Consider the following 19,681-nt stretch of genomic DNA (forward strand, 5'->3'; position numbering starts at 1 on the left):
AGGTAATTGGGTTCTTCTAGTACTGTGTAGAGGTAACCCAGCCACTGGGGGAGCAAGCCAGCCCAACTCAGTGCCAGTCACAAGCCCGGATAAATGGGGAGTGTTGCTGACAGGTCTAGTCAACTGAGCATCAAAAACAAGACAAAACATAAATAATGAATCTTGAGTTATTTGTGGACAATAGTATGGCTAGGGTGTCCCCCTTAAGCGATGTACTGCAACAACCCCTGGTTACAGTGGAAAATGGGCAAAGGGTACCACAGAAACCACGACTGCGGTTAAAGAAGATAGTGGGAAACAAGACCAAGAACTGGAAAAAGAAGCCAAGAATTAGAATAGGCAACTGGAACATAGGAAGTCTTACAGGCAAAGGAAGAGAGCTAGTGGATGTAATGCAGAGAAGGAATATCAAAATCTTGTGCATCCAAGAAACTAAATGGAAAGAAAACAGTGCTAGAAAAATAGGAGAAGGATACAGAGTGTATTATGCTAGAGAAAGTACAAAGAAAAATGGAGTAGGCATTATTCTTCATCCAGATGTACAGGAACAGGTTATTGAAGTTAAAAGAGTTAATGACAGGTTAATGGGAATGAAACTAATCAGAGATGGAAAAATATGGCATATTGTGTCTGCATATGCACCTCAGCAGGGTTGCAGAGAGGAGGAGAAAGAGGAATTTAGAGAAAAAGTTGAAGAGTATACAGAAAATATAGCATGAACAGAATTAAAAGTAATAGCTGGAGACATGAATGCACATGTAGGAGAAAGTGGTAATGGGTATGAAGGAGTCCATGGTGGAATGGGTTTCGGAAGACGAAATGTAGAAGGTGAGCAATTACTGGAAATGACAGAAGCAGCAGAAATTACAATATTGAGTACTTGGTTCAAGAAGAGACAAAACCATCTAATTACATATAAAAGTGGTCAGAATGAGACAGATTGACTACATCCTAGTAAGAAGAGAAGACAAATGACTTGTAATGGATTGCAAAGTTATACCTGGAGAACCAGTGGTGATGCAACATAGATTATTAGTAGCAGGTTTTAGGATGAAAAGTGGAAGGAAGAGAAGGAAAGAAGAAAGAAGAAAGAAAGAAGAAGATTAAAGTCTGGGAGCTGAAAAGTGAAAAGAAGAACGAGTTTAGAAACAAAGTTGAAAGTTCAGGGAAAGACATAGAACTGGCAGCTTACCAGAAACAGCAGAGGAGGTGTGGGAAGATATGAAAGATATATTAGTAACAAAAGCAACAGAGATTTGTGGTAAGATGAGTGGGAAACCAAAAGAAGAGAAAGATACATGGTGGTGGAATGACGAGGTTCAAGCTGCAATAAAGAATAAGAAGTTAGCATTAAAACAAATAAAAGACATAGAGAATGACACCACTAAAGAAAATTACAGACAAGCCAAGAAGCAGGCAAAAAGAGCAGTAGCCAGAGCAAAGAGTAATACATACAGAGATTGGTATGAGAGGCTGGATACACCAGATGGAGAGAAGATCATATACAGAGTAGTGAAGGTAAGAAATGAAATGAGGAAAGATTTTGGTGAAGTAGCAATAGTAAAGGACCAAAACGGAGACATTCTTATGATGGAAGAGGACATAAAAAGAAGATGGCAGGAATATTTCTCAAACCAGTTAAACATGGAAAATGAATACGAAGAACTGAGTGAAACATTACCAGTGGAAGGGCCAATACCCAACATAAGTAGAAGGGAAGTGGATAAAGCCATAAAGAAGGGAAAGACTAACAAGGCAGGAGGAAAATCTGAAGTAACAATAGAAATTATTAAAGCAGTGGGAGAGTTTGGAGTGGAGTGGACATACTTATTGTTAGAAAAGATTTGGAGCACGGAGAAAATGCCTGAAGACTGGAAGGAATGTAGAATGGTTAAGTTGTATAAGCAGAAAAGAGATATATTAAGTTGTGAAAACTACAGAGGTATTAAGCTGTTGGAGCATAGTCTGAAAATACTAGACAGAGTGATAGAAGGGAGACTGAGAGAGATGGTCAAAATACACAACCACCAATTTGGATTTATGAGGGGATTGAGTACTGTAGATGCAACATTTATAGTGCAACAGATACAGGAAAAATATCTAGAAGGAAACAGAAAGGTGTATTGGTGTTTTGTGGACTTGCAGAAGGTGTATGACAGGGTGCCTAGGAAAGTATTGTACCGGAGTTTGAGAAAGAGAGGAGTGCCAGAAAAGATGATAACACTAGTGAAAATGATGTATGAGAGAGCAAAAACAACAGTGCAGACAAGATATGGGTAAACGGAATCCTTTCCAGTTGAAGTAGGACTCCATCAAGGATCAGCTTTCAGTCCTTTTCTCTTTCTCATAGTGTTGGACACAATAATGATGAATGTGAGAGACAATGAGGACTTGTGGGAGTTGCTGTTCACTGACGACCTAGTCATCATTGCGGATACGGAGGAAGAGTTACAGGAGAGATATTTGTTATGGAAAGGCAACCTGGAGAGAAAGGGAATGAAAGTGAGCACACAAAAGACAGAGGTAATGGTAAGCAGCAGAGAAGGTTATGAGGAAATAAATGTAACATCAGAGGATGTCATAAGATTGAACCAGACAAGAGAGTTCAAATACCTAGGATCAGTAATTGCAGAAGAAGGAGGAACAGAAAAATGCAGTTAGACAAAGAGTAAAAGCTGGATGGGAAAAATGGAGGGAAGTGAGTGGTGAAGCTATTTTCTTATCTACCTTAGATAAGAAAATACCATTGAAGCTGAGAATGAAGATATACAGAAGTGTGTTGAGACCAGTACTCCTGTATGGTGCAGAGACAAGGTCTTTAAGGAAGAAAGAGGAAGGAATTCTGGAGAGAATGGAGATGAGGATGGTGAGATGGATGGCTGGCATTTCACTGTTAGAAAGGAGACAAAGTGAAGATATAAGAAGAATGTGTGGAATATGTAATATCAAGGAGAAGGCAAGAGAAGCACGACTAAGATATTTCGGACACATGATAAGGAGAGAAGAGGATGAACCAGTGAGGAAGGCAATGATGGTGGAGGTTAGGGGGAGAAGGAGGGTTGGGAGACAGAGAATAAGATGGAGAGATGTAATAAGGAGTGATATGAACAAACTGAGAGTGCAAGATGATGCAATGGATAGAAACAGATGGAGAAGGATAACTCGAGCGGCTGACCCTGCAATACAGTGGGATTAAGGTCGTATGAAGAAGAAGTACTGTGTAGAGGTGGTGGACAAGGAAATACAGTTGTAAAATCAGCTGCAGTATGGGTGACAACATAAGCTTATAAGATTATAGGTTAGGTAAGGGTCAAGAATGTCTCCAAGATACATGTAGGGTGATGCACCAGTTGCTCTAGATTGTGGAGGATAGCAAAGTTAAAAACTAGTTTACCAGGATGGTTAGTGAAGGGAAAGAAAAGCCAAAGCTGGTGGTGAACGTCGAAGTCTCCAAGAATGGAGATATCCAAAAAAAGTGAAGAGAGTCAGAATGTGCTCCAGTTTGGAAATTAACTAGTCAAAGAATTTCTTATAGTCAGAGGAGTTAGGTGAGAGGTATACGAGTACAGCACAGATAAATTTAGTTTGAGAGTGACTCTGTAGTCATAGCCAGATTGTGGAAAACTTAGAAGATTCAAGAGTATGTGAATGAGAGCAGGTTAAGTCACTGCACACATAGATGCAACATTCAGCTTTGGATTGAAAATGAGGATAGAGAAAGTAGGAGGGAACAGAAAAGGAGCTACTGTCAGTTGCCTTAGATACCTGTGCTTTGGTGAGGAAAAGAAGATTTAGTAAAGGAGAGGTGGTGTTCTATAAATTGAAAATTAGATTTAAGGCTGCAAATGTTGTAGAAGTTAATGAAGAAAAAGTTGATGGGGGGTGTCAAAGCAGTTAGGATTGATACCAGAAGAGCAATCCGATCTGGGGCCATTTGTGGTCCCCTCCCCAGATGGGGACTCTGAGGCTGCTGTAGGTTGTTACTGGTGTGGTTGTTTAATCATTGTATATTTGTCACCACAGTGTATTCCCACACAGAAACCAACAGTATCTCCTGAGTTCATCATACACCCCAAAACTGTTTAGAAGATTTCTGAAGACTCTCTCCCTCCTCACTGCACAGTCACATGCTAATACAATTTGCAGTTCTATATCCCTATATATGTTATAAGTTGTATGCATTCATAGATCCAGGTTACATCACTTCATGGGATCCTTAAAAATATTTCAGCATAATAAGAAAACAGGTGCCTTAAGAAGTTCACATTTAGTGAATCGTCCTTATGAGAGATATGAACTTCTTAAGGACTTATGAACCCTTCAGTGAATCCATGTCCATGTCAGTAGGTAAGATCTTTTTACTTTTCAGCTGCTGTTTTCAGTGTTACATGTGCAAAACTTAATATGCTAGTTCTCTTATTGATGAAGTATTGTATATCCGTGTTTTTGCTATGATAATTTATGGTTTTAGGGATTAATAATGACGGAAAATCTTGTGACAACCAGGTTAGATGATTCGGTAACAAAATTATTGTATTTATAAATCATAATGAAGTTATTTATGAATGGAACTTGGGCAAATATTGCCATGGAATAACTTTAAGGTATATACATACATCCCTATGATGAAGCCATAATACACAGGAAAAGATCCCCCAAAGACAAAAATATTTGTTTCCTTATAGACAGAGCTTATTTTTGACAACTAGACCCTTGCAAATTATGGTATTATCAGCCACGGCCTCTATATAATTGTTCTGCAGACTTAGCAGGTAAACTGTTAGAATATTGTGTATATTAGTGGCGGTCAATTGTATTTTACATTTCAGGTGTGCACTTCCTTTTTACATTGCACTTGAGTGGCTGGTATTTTAGACATTGACATTTTAGACTCTCTAATGCATGTTAGATAAACAATATCAGGAAGATAACATTATATTCAATCACATATTAGTGCTCCCCTAACCTGTAGTTATTATTGGTATTTATGAAGGAAAGATATAATACACAACAGGTATAATGAATCCAGAGGTATTAATTTGCTGATGCTTAGCTAAATCGCACACCTGACAAATAATACAATTACTATAACTCATATTAATCTTGATAGCAATAAGGGGTGCTCGTAACATTAAGCCATGTCCACACCAGGAAACATTTCTTAGAAACAATATTTGGAAAGTATGTAAACACTTGAGAAACATTTGGGAAACAGTTTGGAAATATTCACTCATTCATACATCCATCCATCCAGCCAGCCAGCCACTCATTCATCCAACCACTCATCCATCCATCTATCCATTGATCCATCCATATATCCATTTAACCATCCATCCATCCATCTGTCCATTTAACCATCCATCCATCCATCTATCCATCCTTCTATTTGTCGTGCTTCTATGTTGCACAGTCTTGTTCCATCCCTAAATTTGAAAGACAGGCACTTGAGTTTTATAGACTTTACGAAATTAGTATTACATACATATATTTACACTCACACGATCATATACGACTTCCAACCGTTGCACACAACATCATAGCATGCCAAACAGCTACTAAAAAATGGGTTCATTAATCTTCAGATTAAAAAAAAAAAAAAATGGGTTAATTAATCTTCAGATGAATAAAAAAAAAATGGGTTAATTAATCTTCAGATAAATTATGTCATATATCTCAAAACACTTCACATTATATTTCCGATTCGAATTTCATTACGAAATTAACATTCAATGAAAAAACATTTTACACATACCCAGTTTTCCTCCGTCAATATAATCATAACCTTAATACTTTATTCTGGACTGCATTATAAATGTTAGGCTCTACTTATGAGCACTGTAACAAGCGGCTCTCCCATCTGACCCTTTCTAACCTGGCAAGTCTGTCCAGCTTTATCGTCTCCTCTCTATTCCCGTCTCCTTCATCTCATAACATAGCCTACATCGTGATGTTAAAAGCGACCCCAAAAAGGTTTGCTATGAAGTTTATTTTTCAATACTTCGATCGGCTTATTTTCTAATAACCTTCATTACGGTTATTTTTAAGAGAACTTCGATAAATCTATGGCCGCTTCCTTGCGTATACATTTTTAACAGTCTTTCATACTTGGGCCCTCAGCTGCCTGGTATATCTCCATCTTCCTTGTCTATTAGTTTTGAGATAGACACCTGGATATCACTTCTTGTAATCTGCTGCCATTCTACGGCTCTGTTAATCTTGTGATGATTCACCGCATTTTGTTCTCCGTGTTCAAGTCTCGTCTCGCGTTTATCAGGTCGTGAGTAATGATAGCTTAGCAGCCTCTTGTAATCTTGGTACAGTCTTCTGCTCGTCTTCAATTTACTTTTACTCATTTATTCCTTTGACTTTCTTACTTCTTTATTTCTTCATTCTTCATTCTTGTATCATATTTTTCCTTCTTTACGTGCTTCTTTACATGTTTCATCTTTGGTGTTTCTTGGGTAACAACATATCCACTCATCCATCCATCCATCTTTCCACTCATCCATCTATCCAGCATCCATCCATCCTTGATTTTTTTTTTTTAATGTTTCACAAATGTATGCAAACATCCAGGAATATATGAAACAGTTTGGAAACATCGTTTCCAAGCAATGTTTCCTTGTGTGGACACGGTAAAGTTGGTCATGTCAAATTTGGCCAGGATTGGTTTGGTCATGTTTGGATTTGCCCGGGGAGATTTAGCTACAGGAGGTTTGGTCGTGTCAGGTTTGGCCTGAGGAGGTTTGGTCATGTTAGGATTGTCCTGGGTAGGTTTGGTCATGTTAAGTTTGGGCATGGCTAAGGAAGATTCGGCTAGAGGAGGTTTGCTCGTTTGGCCAGGGAAGTTTTGGCCAAGGTAGGTTTGGTCATGTTAGGTTTGGCCCCAAGATAGTCGCTAAATCATACAAAGTGTGTGTTGTTAACGACTTTTGAGAATGAATCCAACGACATCTGAAAATTAAATTTGGCATCATTGATAAGAATTTAGTAAAAAAAAAAAAAGTGGGGAGGAGAGAGAGTAATAAGAAAGTGAAGAAGTGATATTCCTACTTTTTCTAGATATCACTGAAAATGACATATGGAAACGTCCTAACAAGAAATACGTTTATATGGGCACATATCTTCATCCTAATGGAGATCTATTTCCTTAATTAAAAACTTCTATTTGTGATACGAGAAAAAATAGCAAACTTTTTTTTTGTGTGCACGTGCGTGTATCATGTCACGTGTGACATCACATGACGTCATTATAATACGTCATGACCTTCATCACTTGACTCACCATCGCTGGTGGTGTTTGTGTATTTGTGAGTTTTGTCTTTGTTATTGCTTACAAGGTCATTATTTTGAAAATAATTTTTTCATGAAGTTTCGCAAATAGAAAACTAATGTTTGTAAGGAACATTAAGTGGTCAGTATTTAGTCGGGGTGTGATAATTATGGGCAGCAATCACCACTACATGATCCGGTAATATAGCCGACAACTTGTATTTGTTATTGAATTTTTCCGCCTAGTAATTCGTGGGTATTAGTGAAAAGCAAGCGTGAATTAAGCACCAGGAGCGTGAGGCTTTGTGATCAATGTGTGAGTGTGGTAAGAGTGGTGGGCAAAGCTGTGGCGGTGGTGTGATTTGGTTGGCGGCGTAAGGCTGTGAACACTGAGCAGGCCAGCCATTGTGAGAACCCCTCAACTCCTTCTTTTTCTGCTGCTGGACGTATTATGCTGCCCACTCAGTCACTACTTTAACTTCAAGGAGTAGAAAACTATACTTTTTGAAGGTAAAGAAAAAGGACATTAAATAGGCATATTGGACTTTTGCTAACTAGGGTATGTTTTCTATTAAGGCCTAACTGCATTTTGCATAACAATTTATATAAATTGTCAGACTTGATCACACTCTATCTAGATATGATAATGCCCTTGAGTGTAAGCCGCCATATGTATGATTATATAGCTCATAATGTTTCTGTAAACAAAAGTTGGTAAATGTTTACTTTTGCATCTGCCTCTATCCCGGACGAAACGTTTTTTTTTTTTTTTCTGGTAGTTTTCGGCCTGTTTTGAATGAATCTGCATATTGTTTCTTTTTCCTGCAAATCATTAGTTTTTATTTTTTACCCACACCTCACCTCCATCAGAAACAACAGTTTTGCTGTAAAAATGGAAAGCAGAATAATACAAAACTGGCCAAAATCTACCAGAAAAAATTGTTTTGTCCTCATAAATTTATAAGTAACACAGCAGTAACACTCATTCACATGTTCCCCACAAGAGGACTGGCTGCTGTTAGCCCATGGCCGCCATCTGGCCATGGGCCTAACCCAACCTAATGACATTAATGTAACCTAACCAAATTAACCTTACCTACCTAACCTAACCTAGCCAAATTAATGTAAGCTAACTAAACTGATTTAACCTAACCAAATTAAACTAGCTTAACCTAACCAAATTGACAAAATAAGAAATTAATAGGAAGTCATTACCTTTTTATCTTTATAAAATCTGGTGATGCTCTTGAAATAATAGAGGGGACACCCACCACCGACAGATATCTTCCTTAAGTTAATTAAGATATTTCAGATTGAGCTGCTTCTCTCTCCACAGGATGAAATAGAATGCAGTGATTGGCTAAATTAATTCCATATTTTGTAATTGGCCACTGGCTGCATTCTCAAACGAAAGAACCAATCACTGTGAATAATTTCGCACTTTCGCAACAGATGTGACATATGCACGCATGGATGAACACACTTTCACTGGCATGCCTCAGTGCCTGCCTGTCCATCACATGTGCGGGTGCGTCACTTCTCAGTGTTGTCTCAGCAGTGAGCGAGCATGTTTCCCCCAAAAAACAGATAAAAAAAAAATGCTTTAAGCAATATAAAAGAATTTGCAGTGGGTATGTATGGGGCTCAAATTACTCAGAATGAGAAGGATAAGAAAACCCATGTTGAGACTGGTGTAAGAGTAAAAGAATACCCAAAAGTTTTTGGTATCTGAAGTTCTATTTCTCCATGTATTGCTCTTGTGGAATAAACATAATCATGCTCTAGGATCTCTCTCTCTCTCTCTCTCTCTCTCTCTCTCTCTCTCTCTCTCTCTCTCTCTCTCTCTCTCTCTCTCTCTCTCTCTCTCTCTCTCTCTCTCTCTGTACTTATGTGACCAGTAGTTTAGTTCTTACCTGGTATTCTTACCTGGTGGGCTTCCCAAATCCCAACAAACCCAGGAAGGGTTCCACAGAAGCCACACATTGCTGATGTGCCAGTCCAAGTTATTAGTATGTACTAATAAAATAAAGCTCTAAGATGTAATGACTGGAAAGTGCATCATAGCAGCTAAAAGAGATAGACACTAGAATATTCAGTTAAGTATGGTGAAGGGGGTGAGGATAGATGCATGGATGCAAGTTGCTGAATTAGTAATAATCATATAGCAGATCTTCAAGGTGACAAGACAAAGTTGATTTAAGTGATGCCAAAGTTGTGATAGATACAATGGAGTCAGGTAAGGTGTTCTAAATTGATATGCATCTTAAAATGAAAAATAGTTTGCATGTTTCAAGGTAGGACCATGTGAGCAATTTTTAGGTGGTGTCCTCTAGTACCTGGATAAGGTGAGTGAGGGAAAAGAATTTTAGGGAATAGGGAGAAGAGACCATGAAAAATTTTCCAACATTTTCCAGGTCATGTCTCAGTAGTCTTCTCTTAATAGAGAGTAATTGTAAAGTCTTAAGTCTCATAGTATAGTTTAGGTTTTTTAGTCAACAAATTTTCTTAGTCCATCTGCATTGAACTGATTCTAATTGTTGTAAGCCCTTAATGTAACCTGTGTTCCATAAAGATGCATATTCCAATAGTGGACAAATATGAGACACATAAAGGAAGCTTCTTGATTGACTGTAGCTTTGAGGATACTACAAGACAGCCCCCCTGCCTTGTTTACAATATTGACAATATGCTGGTGGAATTTAAGAGAAGTGTCATCAGTACTCCAATATCAGATGCAAAATCCTTAATAGGAATTGGAAAACTGTTTAAGTAGTATTTACCATTGTGATTAATAATCCCCCAAGGTATCGGCCTTCTAGCAAAATACGACAATGTACATTTATCTATATTTATGTTTAAACCGCAGGACTTGGCAACATGACAAGAGTATTTATATCAGTCTGGCATGTATTAAAATCATTGCAATTATTACAGCTTGAATTGTATCTAATGTTTACATACAATTTCAGGTCATCAGCAAAAATCTTGGTTGGGTGGGGATTGAATGTAGTGTGTCAAGTAATTTACTGTATTTTCTGGTGTATTAGATGCACTTCTGCATAAGATGCACCCCTGTTTTACAAGGATGTTTTGTGGAAAAATTTTTTATTATGTTTCATCATAAAGTTATAGAAAGAAAAATTGTGTGTGTGTGTGTGTGTGTGTGTGTGTGTGTGTGTGTGTGTGTGTGTGTGTGTGTGTGTGTGTGTGTGTGTGTGTGTGTGTGTAAGAGAGCCACTGGCCAAGGACAACAAAAAATTTCAATAAAAAAGAAAGGCCTACTTAATGCCAGTTGCCATAGAGATATCATTTAAAATAATAAAAACAGGATAAGTGTCTTGAAACCTTACTCTTGAAAGAGTTCAAGTATTAGGAAAGAGGAAATACAGAAGCAGGCAGAGAGTTCCAGACTTTACCAGAGAAAGGGATGAATAAGAATGCTAGTTTACACTTGCATTAGAGAGGTGAACAGAATAGGGATGAGAGAAAATTTTTTATATTTTTTTTTATATATCTAGGAGGGACACCGGCCAAGGGTAACAAAAATCTAATAAAAAAAAGAACACTGAGATGCCAGTCTTGAATAGAGACTGAAGCGGTGGTCAAAAACTGAAGAATAAGTGTCTTGAAAGCTTCCTCTTGAAGGAGTTCAAGTCATAGAAAGGTGGAAATACAAAAGCAGGAAGGGAGTTCCACAGTTTACCAGAGAAAGGGATGAATGATCGGGAATCTTGGTTAACTCCTGCATTAGAGAGGTAGACAGAATAGGAGTGAGAGAAAGGCTAAAGCTTTGTGCCAGACTCTATCAAAAGCTTTTGATATGTCAAAGGCAACAGCAAAAGTTTCACCAAAAGTCTCTAAAAGAGGATGACCAAGACTCAGTAAGGAAAGCCAGAAGATCATCAGTAGAGTGGCCTTGATGGAACCTTTATTGGTGATTAGGTTGTGAAGTGATAGATGTTTAAGAATCTTCCTGTTAAAGATAAATTAGGCAGGAAATTAAAACAACAGGATGGTAGTTTGAGGGATTAGAACGGTCACCCTTTTTAGGAACAGGCTGAATGTAGGCAAACTTCCAGCAAGAAGGAAAGGTAGATGTTGACAGACAGAGTTGAAAGAGTTTGACTAGGCAAGGTGCAAGCACAGAGGCACAGTTTCAGAGAACAATAGGAGGGACCCAATCAGGTCCATAAGCCTTCTGAGGATTTAAGCCAGCGAGGGCATGGAAAATATCATTGTGAAGAATTTTAATAGGTAGCATGAAATAGTCAGAGGGTGAAGGAGAGGGTGAAACAAGCCATGAATTGTCCAAGGTAGAGTTTTTAGTAAAGGTCTGAGCGAAGAGTTCAGCTTTAGAGATAAATGTGATAGCAGTGAAATAAAGGAGGGAAAGAAGAAGCAAAGTTATTGGAGATGTTTTTGGCTAGATGCCAGAAGTCATGAGGGGAGTTAGATCTTGAAAGATTTTGGAACTTTTTTAATGAAGGAGTTTTTGGCTAGTTGGAGAACAAACTTGGCATGGTTCCGGACAGAAATATAAAACTCTGTGTGTGTGTATGTGTGTGTTTCTCTCTCTCTCTCTCTCTCTCTCTCTCTCTCTCTCTCTCTCTCTCTCTCTCTCTCTCTCTCTCTCTCTCTCTCTCTCTCTCTCTCTCTCTCTCTCTCTCTCTCTCTCTCTCTCTCTCTCTCTCTGTGTGTGTGTGTGTGTGTGTGAGAGAGAGAGAGAGAGAGAGAGAGAGAGAGAGAGAGAGAGAGAGAGAGAGAGAGAGAGAGAGAGAGAGAGAGAGACAATCCTGAGAATTGCAAAGTTGAATGAGACTAATTGAGAATGAAAAAGGATGGAAGGAGCATAAATGTGAAGGAAATGGAAGGAAGAAAAATGAAAATGAGTAGGGAACAGGAAAAGAGAATACTTATTTCTCAACACTTCCTCTCTCCCTCTAATTTCTCACTCCTCACCCTTTCTGCTTATATTTATTCTTTCTACTTTCTCCCCATCTTCCCATCCTCTTCCTTCACCCTTCATCCACTTCCATCCCCCATGTACTCTCCATCCCCAGTTATGTCTATTCCTCCCCTTTTTCCTTTTTTTCTCCCTCTTTCCTCTTGTCTCAAACCTCCCTCCCTGTCACCTCCCCTCCTCTCTATCTGTCAGAGATAAGGGACAAGGGAGATGAGGACAGAGAGAGAGAGAGGGAAGGAGGGAAAGGAGAGGAGGGCAGGGAATGGGGAGGGAAGGAGGGCAGGGAATGGGGAGGGAAGGGAGAAGAGGGCAGGGAATAGGCAGTGAAGTAGGGCAGGGAATGGGGAGGGAAGGAGGAAAGGGAAAGGAGGTCAGGGAATAGGGAGGGAAGGAGGGCATGAAAGGGTGAGAAGGGAAGGGAAGGAGGGAGAGAGAGAGAGAGAGAGAGAGAGAGAGAGAGAGAGAGAGAGAGAGAGAGAGAGAGAGAGAGAGAGAGATTTTATTATTAGTAACAATATTTGTGGGTAGTGTATATTTGCTTCAACACCACATCTATAGGCCTAGGCTTACAGGCTTATGCCTTTGCTATGGCTGCATTAGATGCAGGATAATTATTAGATACTTTTTTTTTTTCAAGAAAAAAGTTCATGTAATGCACCAGTAAATACAGTATATGAATACAGTATATAAAGTAGAAAAAGTAGAGGTGCCAGAATAGAACCCTGAGTAACTTCATTTTCAGCATTTCTGAAAAAAAATGTGATGGTGATTAACTGTAATGCTCATCTTCTGATTATAAAAAAAAACTTAATCCAAAGTAAAAGCTTACCCCTGATGTCCAATGTATACAATTTTGAAATTAATATATCATGGTGGCCAACATCAAAAGCTTTGAAGAAATCAAAGAGAATTAAATCTACATAATAACCCATGTCTAACTATTGCATTATTTTATTATATGTTAGAACTAATTGGTTCTTGGTAGAGTGGCCTTGTCTGAAACCAAATTGATCATTAGTTCTTGTCTGAAACCAAATTGATCATATTGTTCGTTTCAGTGGAGTCATAAACAGATTTGGTGATAATGCATTCCATTGTCTTTACACAAGTAGATGTTAGTGAGATTGGTCTGTAGTTAAGTGGATCTTATTGGAGACTTTTTTTTATAAATAGGAGTTACTAAAGATGTTTTCCAAATTACAGGAAGAAAACCAGAAATACAAGAAGAATGAAAAATTAGTAAAAGAGGATAAGCCAGCATAGATAAACAGGATTTAAGGAAAAGTGGATGTATTCCATCAGATCCCATGGATGATGAACTGTCAAGGTGGTTGATAGCTGGAATAACATTTGATATAATAAAACACACTGTCTGGCAGTCTGTCTGTGGGCATGTTTACTTTTCATGGAAAAACCATTGAACTGATTGTGATGAAATCTGGTAGCATGGTCCCCCTTGATCTGGGGAGTGACATAGGTTATGTCTTAACTACTTTCAACCCAAAACTATTAGATTATTCAGGCAAATCTGTCACCATAAGCCATCTTGATGATGGTGTCAGGTATACCATAACCTGTTTTTGATGGTGATGCCAAGCATTTATTGTTAGCTTTGATTTTTAATGGTGGAGAGAGATGTAAATGGAACATTAATTGTTAGTTTGGAGTTGAATCCTCCTGATTCCTTCAGTACGTGGTTGAATTTTCTGTGATAAATTTTACCTGGGCAACAGATGTGAAGGATGCAGCCAGCAATTCTGACATAGCTTTAGGATTACATATTAGTTCTCCAGTGGGGGACATGAGTGGACCAGCAATAGGGACAACCAACCTTCTTTCTTCAGATGTAAATATGAAATACTTTGGAATTGTTAGTGAGTAAATCTGCAATAGAGATTTCATAATTGGATTGGGCAGTAGTGGCATAATTTCTGAAATGAAAGTTGACTAATATTATTAAATTGGGTAAGGATGCCTGGAGAGAATTTCTACCATATTGACAACATACAAGTTTATGATTTTTCCACAATTCAGATCTTTGAACTTTTATATCAAGAGCAGGTTTAACCTGCCATGGTGGATCTGAAGAAGTCTAGATGGGATATGTCTCTCAATGAGTGGATTAACAATGCTTAAAAAAAAATTGGAGAATATTTGATCTGCATTCAAGTACATAAACTCGAGATTCCAGTCAGCAGTGTTGAGGTATCTGCAAATATCATTATATCTACCATGGTGCCATAGTTGAATTGAAACTGCTATGGGAACCTTAGAAAAGATAAGAAGTTAGTATTGGACTATAGCCACAATTAGGGAATGGTGGGAGAACATCAATATCATCAATCCTGTCAATACCAGAAACAAGTATTAAATCAATAATATTGCCAGATGGATAGCTTGTTGGTTCAGCAACTATCTGGGTTAGTCCTAAGGAAACAATGCAGTCATAAAACAAGGAGAGACCAGCATGGATAATTTGATGATTCCACTTTACAGATGGTATATTAAAATGGACCATGAAAATTATCTCCTTATCAACGCAGAAATTATAAATAAAATTCAATAAATTTTGTTTGTCAGGTGGAGTGTAAGATGGAGGTCAATACACTGAAATTACATATGTATCAAAATCAATTAGGTGAATAGCAAGGGTGTTAGCAATATTGGTGTTAATTTCTACAAAATTTGTAGATTTCAGAATGTACATGCCAACATAATGTTTAAGAACATTGCCCTCAACACCCTTTCTAATAAAGGTATTGTTAGTTAAGGCAACAGCTGAAGATATTGAGGGTAGCATCCATGTTTCACTTATACCTAACACTGTAATGCTGTAATCATATAACAAAGGAAAAATTTAATTAACCTTATTGGATAGAGAGTTATATGTGCAAAGTGGAGAGTGAAAAGAGGTAGTTACTCTCGAGAACTGCCACAGCTGTTTAAAGTGTTGTTTACTTGTGCATGTGTTGGTTTGGCAGAACCCTGGGTTACATTGGTGCTGGTATTGACTAGATAGACAGGAGTAGCTTGAGAGTCAGATGAAGCTTGGGTGGGATTATCATTTGTGGTTGTTGTTTGAATATTTCGGGATATGGCATTTGATGAACATCTCTGAAGTAGTTCCTACTGCTGCCAATAAGATAGGTCCCTGGAAATTTAAACATGATCGAAAATTAAATTTTCAAGTGATTTCACTGTGCTAAGAAAAGTTTTCCTATCAGGGTCTTCAACATTTCCTCTAAAGATGCCTTTTGTGGCATCAGTAGTTTTAACAGAAGTGATTTGTACTTCCTTTTTTTAGTAAGAATTGGGTTACTTTTTTTTATTTGGTTGTAACTGTGTCAGGTAAGTGATTGGGAAGTCCTCTAATTATAATAGATTTCTGTCTATGTTCACACTTTCTCATTTCTCTTACCTCATAATGGATGGCTATTCTAAGGGTATCATCACTAGGGAGGGGAGAAAAGGCAGAAACAGATCTGGAGAATGTCTGTACCAGAGAACTTGATGATTGTTGAAGAGTCTCCATCTGAGTAATCGGTGTTTTAACAGTGGCACAGGGAGCAAACACCATTTTGGACATCTATTTAAATGCATTAGCTTGGTCTGGGTTGCCTTGATGGTGGTGATCATTAATACAATATTATAAGCAAACATACAGAATACTGTCACCTTCAAGTCTAATAATGTCAGCAGTGGCACATTCTGGCAGTCCTATGCACATAGCTGAAGGGTAGAACCAGCCCTCATATCTATCACAGACTTTGGCAGCATGACCAGTTAGAAATTTACAGGTGGCACATGGAAATGGATCAGTGTCATTACTGCCAGAAGCATGATCAGTTATGTTCATAGCGACAGGGGTAAGGGGGAAGGTTCATTGGAGCAGGCACAGCTGTGTGGTTGGGAGGGGGGAATGTGGGTGGTAACAGGTACACAATCCTGGCTTTGCTGGCCTTGTGGCATGACAAGACAGGTACACACACCCACCAGGGTCCATATACATAAAAACTTCTAAAAGACTTTTAAATTTACTCCCAGCTAAAAGTAAATGCTAAAAGTGTATACAAGAAACTATAAAAGTTTTCCTAAGTCACTTTTAGCTAGGAGTAAAAGTAAAATCTAAACTCACTATACCTGCTATGTTTAGCACTTAAAAGACCCTAACCATTATGTTTTTGCACTTGAATGTCTAAACAATACAGAAGTATTTAATTTAGTTTATTTTTCACTTTGATAAAAAAGAACCAGAGTATTGACATTTTATCAGTTTAATTATGTACATGAAGTGAGTTGAGACTTGAACCTGCCCTGGGATGTCAATACAACAATGGTAGGGACAACTTGGCCAAGCCAAGGAAAGAGGAGGTAGCTCTGTCAGGGTAATTGGATGACATAATAGTTTCTGCTTAGTGCAAAATGATTTTCAAAATTCTGCTTATCCCTGCAAACAGGAGTGGGAATGGTTGAATTAGACTGAATGCAATTAGCTGTATTAAATTCTGCTCCCTGCAAGCAGCTGTGAGATGATTTGGTTTTTTAAGTAGGGTTGAATTCAGAAGGATTTGTTAAACTGTACTTACTCGCAGCAAGGGACTATGGGGTATCTGGGTGAGGTTATTAAGTTGTATGCAGAAAGATAAGTTAAATTTCAGTTACCTGGGCTGTATGTTGATGGGTTAAGTTAGTTAGACACACACACACACACATACTCGCACACACATACACACACACACACACACACACACACACACACACACACACACACACACACACACACACACACACACACACTTGCCAAAGTATAATTTAAAATGGATTTCGTTGTCATGAGGTACAATTGCATTCCACAGTTAGAATTATTTCATGCCTTATTTACATATTCTTCCTCCTAATCTTTGGATGCAGTAATTCTTATATGTGTGACAGTAGGGAATCCTGCAGCTTATATAACATGTTTGTCTCATCATAATATCCATCAGAGAGAGAGAGAGAGAGAGAGAGAGAGAGAGAGAGAGAGAGAGAGAATAAATCTGAAGATGCCGTGTAGTGTGTGAGCCTCAATGGTTTTGGCTGGTGGTTGGTTGTGTTGTACCGAAATTATGGCATTTATTTAATCTTACATGTAGGAGGAGGCAGTAGACACCTGCAGAAATGATAATTACTCCCAGTGAGGTCTAAAGCATTGTTCAGGGGGTGCTGTGAACTTATCATTAAACCCAGCTGTGACCTCACCGAACATTTCCCTTTGTGTCTCACAACACAAGGGGGCAGTCACAGCCTGCCCTCTAAAGACAACTCTCTTCCTCCACACAAAACTACAAGCACCTAATAACACACACACCCTTCACTCAAAAATTTTAAAATGATCATGGCGACTCCTACACCAGCCTCGGAGTCCCCATCTGGGGAGGGGACCATAAATGTCCCCAGGTCGGACTGCCTTTCTGTCGACGACCCTGTGTCTTGACACCCGCCTCAACTTTTTCTTCATTAACTTCTGCAACATTCGCGGTCTAAGATCTAATTTTCAATCTATAGAACACCACCTCTCCTCTTCTAAACCTCATCTTCTTTTCCTCACTGAAACTCAGGTGTCTGAAGCAACTGACAGTAGCCCCTTTTCTGTTCCCTCCTACTTTATCCTCATTTTTGATCCAAAGCTGGATGCTGCGTTTATGTGCACAATGACTTAACCTGCTCTCGTGCCCACGCTCTTGAATCTTCCGAGTTTTCCACCATCTGGCTACAACTATAGAGTCACTCTCATACTAAATCTATCTGTGCTGTATACCTCTCACCTAACTCCTCTGATTATAAGAAATTCTTTGACTGCTTAACTTCCAAAGTGGAGCACATTCTGACTCTCTTCCCTTTTACAGAGATCTCCATTCTTAGAGACTTCAATGTTCACCACCAGCTTTGGCTTTCCTCTCCCTTCACTGACCATCCTGGTGAACTAGCCTACAACTTTGCTATCCTCCATGATCTAGAGCAATTGGTGCAACACCCTACTCGTATTTCTGACCCGAAGAGATATGCCCAACATTCTTGACCTTTTCCTGACCTCTAATCCTTCTGCTTATGCTGTCACCCTTTCTTCTCCATTGGGCTCCTGCGATCACAATCTCATATCTTTATCTTGTCCTATCGCTCCAATCCCTCCTCAGGATCCCCCTAAGCGAAGGTGCCTCTGGCGTTTTGCCTCTGCTAGTTGGGGGGACCTGAGGAGGTATTTTGCTGATTTTCCTTGGAATGACTACTGCTTCCGTGTCAGAGACCCGTCTTTGTGTGCTGAGCGCATAACAGAGGTGATAGTGTCTGGCATGGAGGCGTACATTCCTCACTCTTTTTCTCGTCCTAAACCTTCTAAACCTTGGTTTAACACAGCTTGTTCTCGTGCTATACATGATGGAAAGGTGGCCCACAAAAGGTACTTAAGCCTTCCATGACCAGAATCTCGTGCACTTTATATTTCTGCCCGGAACCATGCCAAGTCTGTTCTCCAACTAGCCAAAAACTCCTTCATTAACAGAAAATGTCAGAACCTTTCAAGCTCTAACTCCCCTCGTGATTTCTGGCATCTAGCCAAAAATATCTTCAATAACTTTGCTTCTTCTTCTTTCCCTCCTCTACTTCAACCAGATGGCACCACTGCTATCACATCTATTTCTAAAGCTGAACTCTTCGCTCAAACGTTTGCTAAAAACTCTACCTTGGACAATTCTGGGCTTGTTCCTCCCTCTCCTCCACCCTCTGACTACTTCATGCCTCGTATTAAAATTCTTCACAATGATGTTTTCCATGCCCTCGCTGGCCTAAACCCTCAGAAGGCTTATGGACCTGATGGGGTCCCTCCTATTGTTCTCTGAAACTGTGCCTCCGTGCTTGCACCTTGCCTAGTCAAACTCTTTTAGCTCTGTCTATCAACATCTATCTTTCCTTCTTGCTGGAAGTTTGCCTACATTCAACCTGTTCCTAAAAAGGGTGACCGTTCTAATCCCTCAAACTACCGTCCTATTGCTTTAATTTCCTGCCTATCTAAAGTTTTTGAATCTATCCTCAACAGGAAGATTCTTAAACATCTATCACTTCACAACCTTCTATCTGATCGTCAGTATGGGTTCTGTCAAGGCCGCTCTACTGGTGATCTTCTGGCTTTCCTTACTGAGTCTTGGTCATCCTCTATTAGAGATTTTGGTGAAACTTTTGCTGTTGCCTTGAACATATCAAAAGCTTTTGATAGAGTCTGGCACAAAGCTTTGATTTCCAAACTACCCTCCTACGGTTTCTATCCTTCTCTCTGTAACTTCATCTCAAGTTTCCTTTCTGACCGTTCTATTGCTGCTGTGGTAGACGGTCACTATTCTTCTCCTAAATCTATTAATGGTGGTGTTCCTCAGGGTTCTGACCTGTCACCCACTCTCTTCTTATTATTCATTA

At 39.0% G+C, this 19,681-nt stretch overlaps 2 protein-coding genes across 8 annotated transcripts in view; both read left to right on the forward strand.

Moving 5' to 3' along the window:
* Window positions 1–1,221: 1,221 nt before the first annotated feature.
* LOC135103270 (uncharacterized) lies at window positions 1,222–4,086 on the forward strand. The gene is made up of 4 exons (XM_064009314.1): window positions 1,222–1,942; window positions 2,351–2,656; window positions 2,808–2,866; window positions 4,024–4,086. The coding sequence occupies exons 1-4, from the start codon at window positions 1,222–1,224 to the stop codon at window positions 4,084–4,086; spliced, it is 1,149 nt and encodes a 382-aa protein (XP_063865384.1).
* Window positions 4,087–7,210: 3,124 nt separating this feature from the next.
* The window catches only part of LOC135103732 (E3 ubiquitin-protein ligase RNF185-like), a 72,475-nt gene continuing 60,004 nt past the window's right edge, over window positions 7,211–19,681 (forward strand). For 2 of the 7 annotated variants that reach the window (XM_064010402.1, XM_064010394.1), the window contains exon 1: window positions 7,478–7,782. The gene's annotated coding sequence lies outside the window, so the exon portion shown is untranslated. The other 5 variants (XM_064010399.1, XM_064010401.1, XM_064010400.1 and 2 more) reach the window with 5 other exon arrangements.

The sequence above is a fragment of the Scylla paramamosain genome, chromosome 9 (genome assembly GCF_035594125.1).
Source record: "Scylla paramamosain isolate STU-SP2022 chromosome 9, ASM3559412v1, whole genome shotgun sequence".
In the NCBI taxonomy this organism is placed as follows: domain Eukaryota; kingdom Metazoa; phylum Arthropoda; class Malacostraca; order Decapoda; family Portunidae; genus Scylla; species Scylla paramamosain.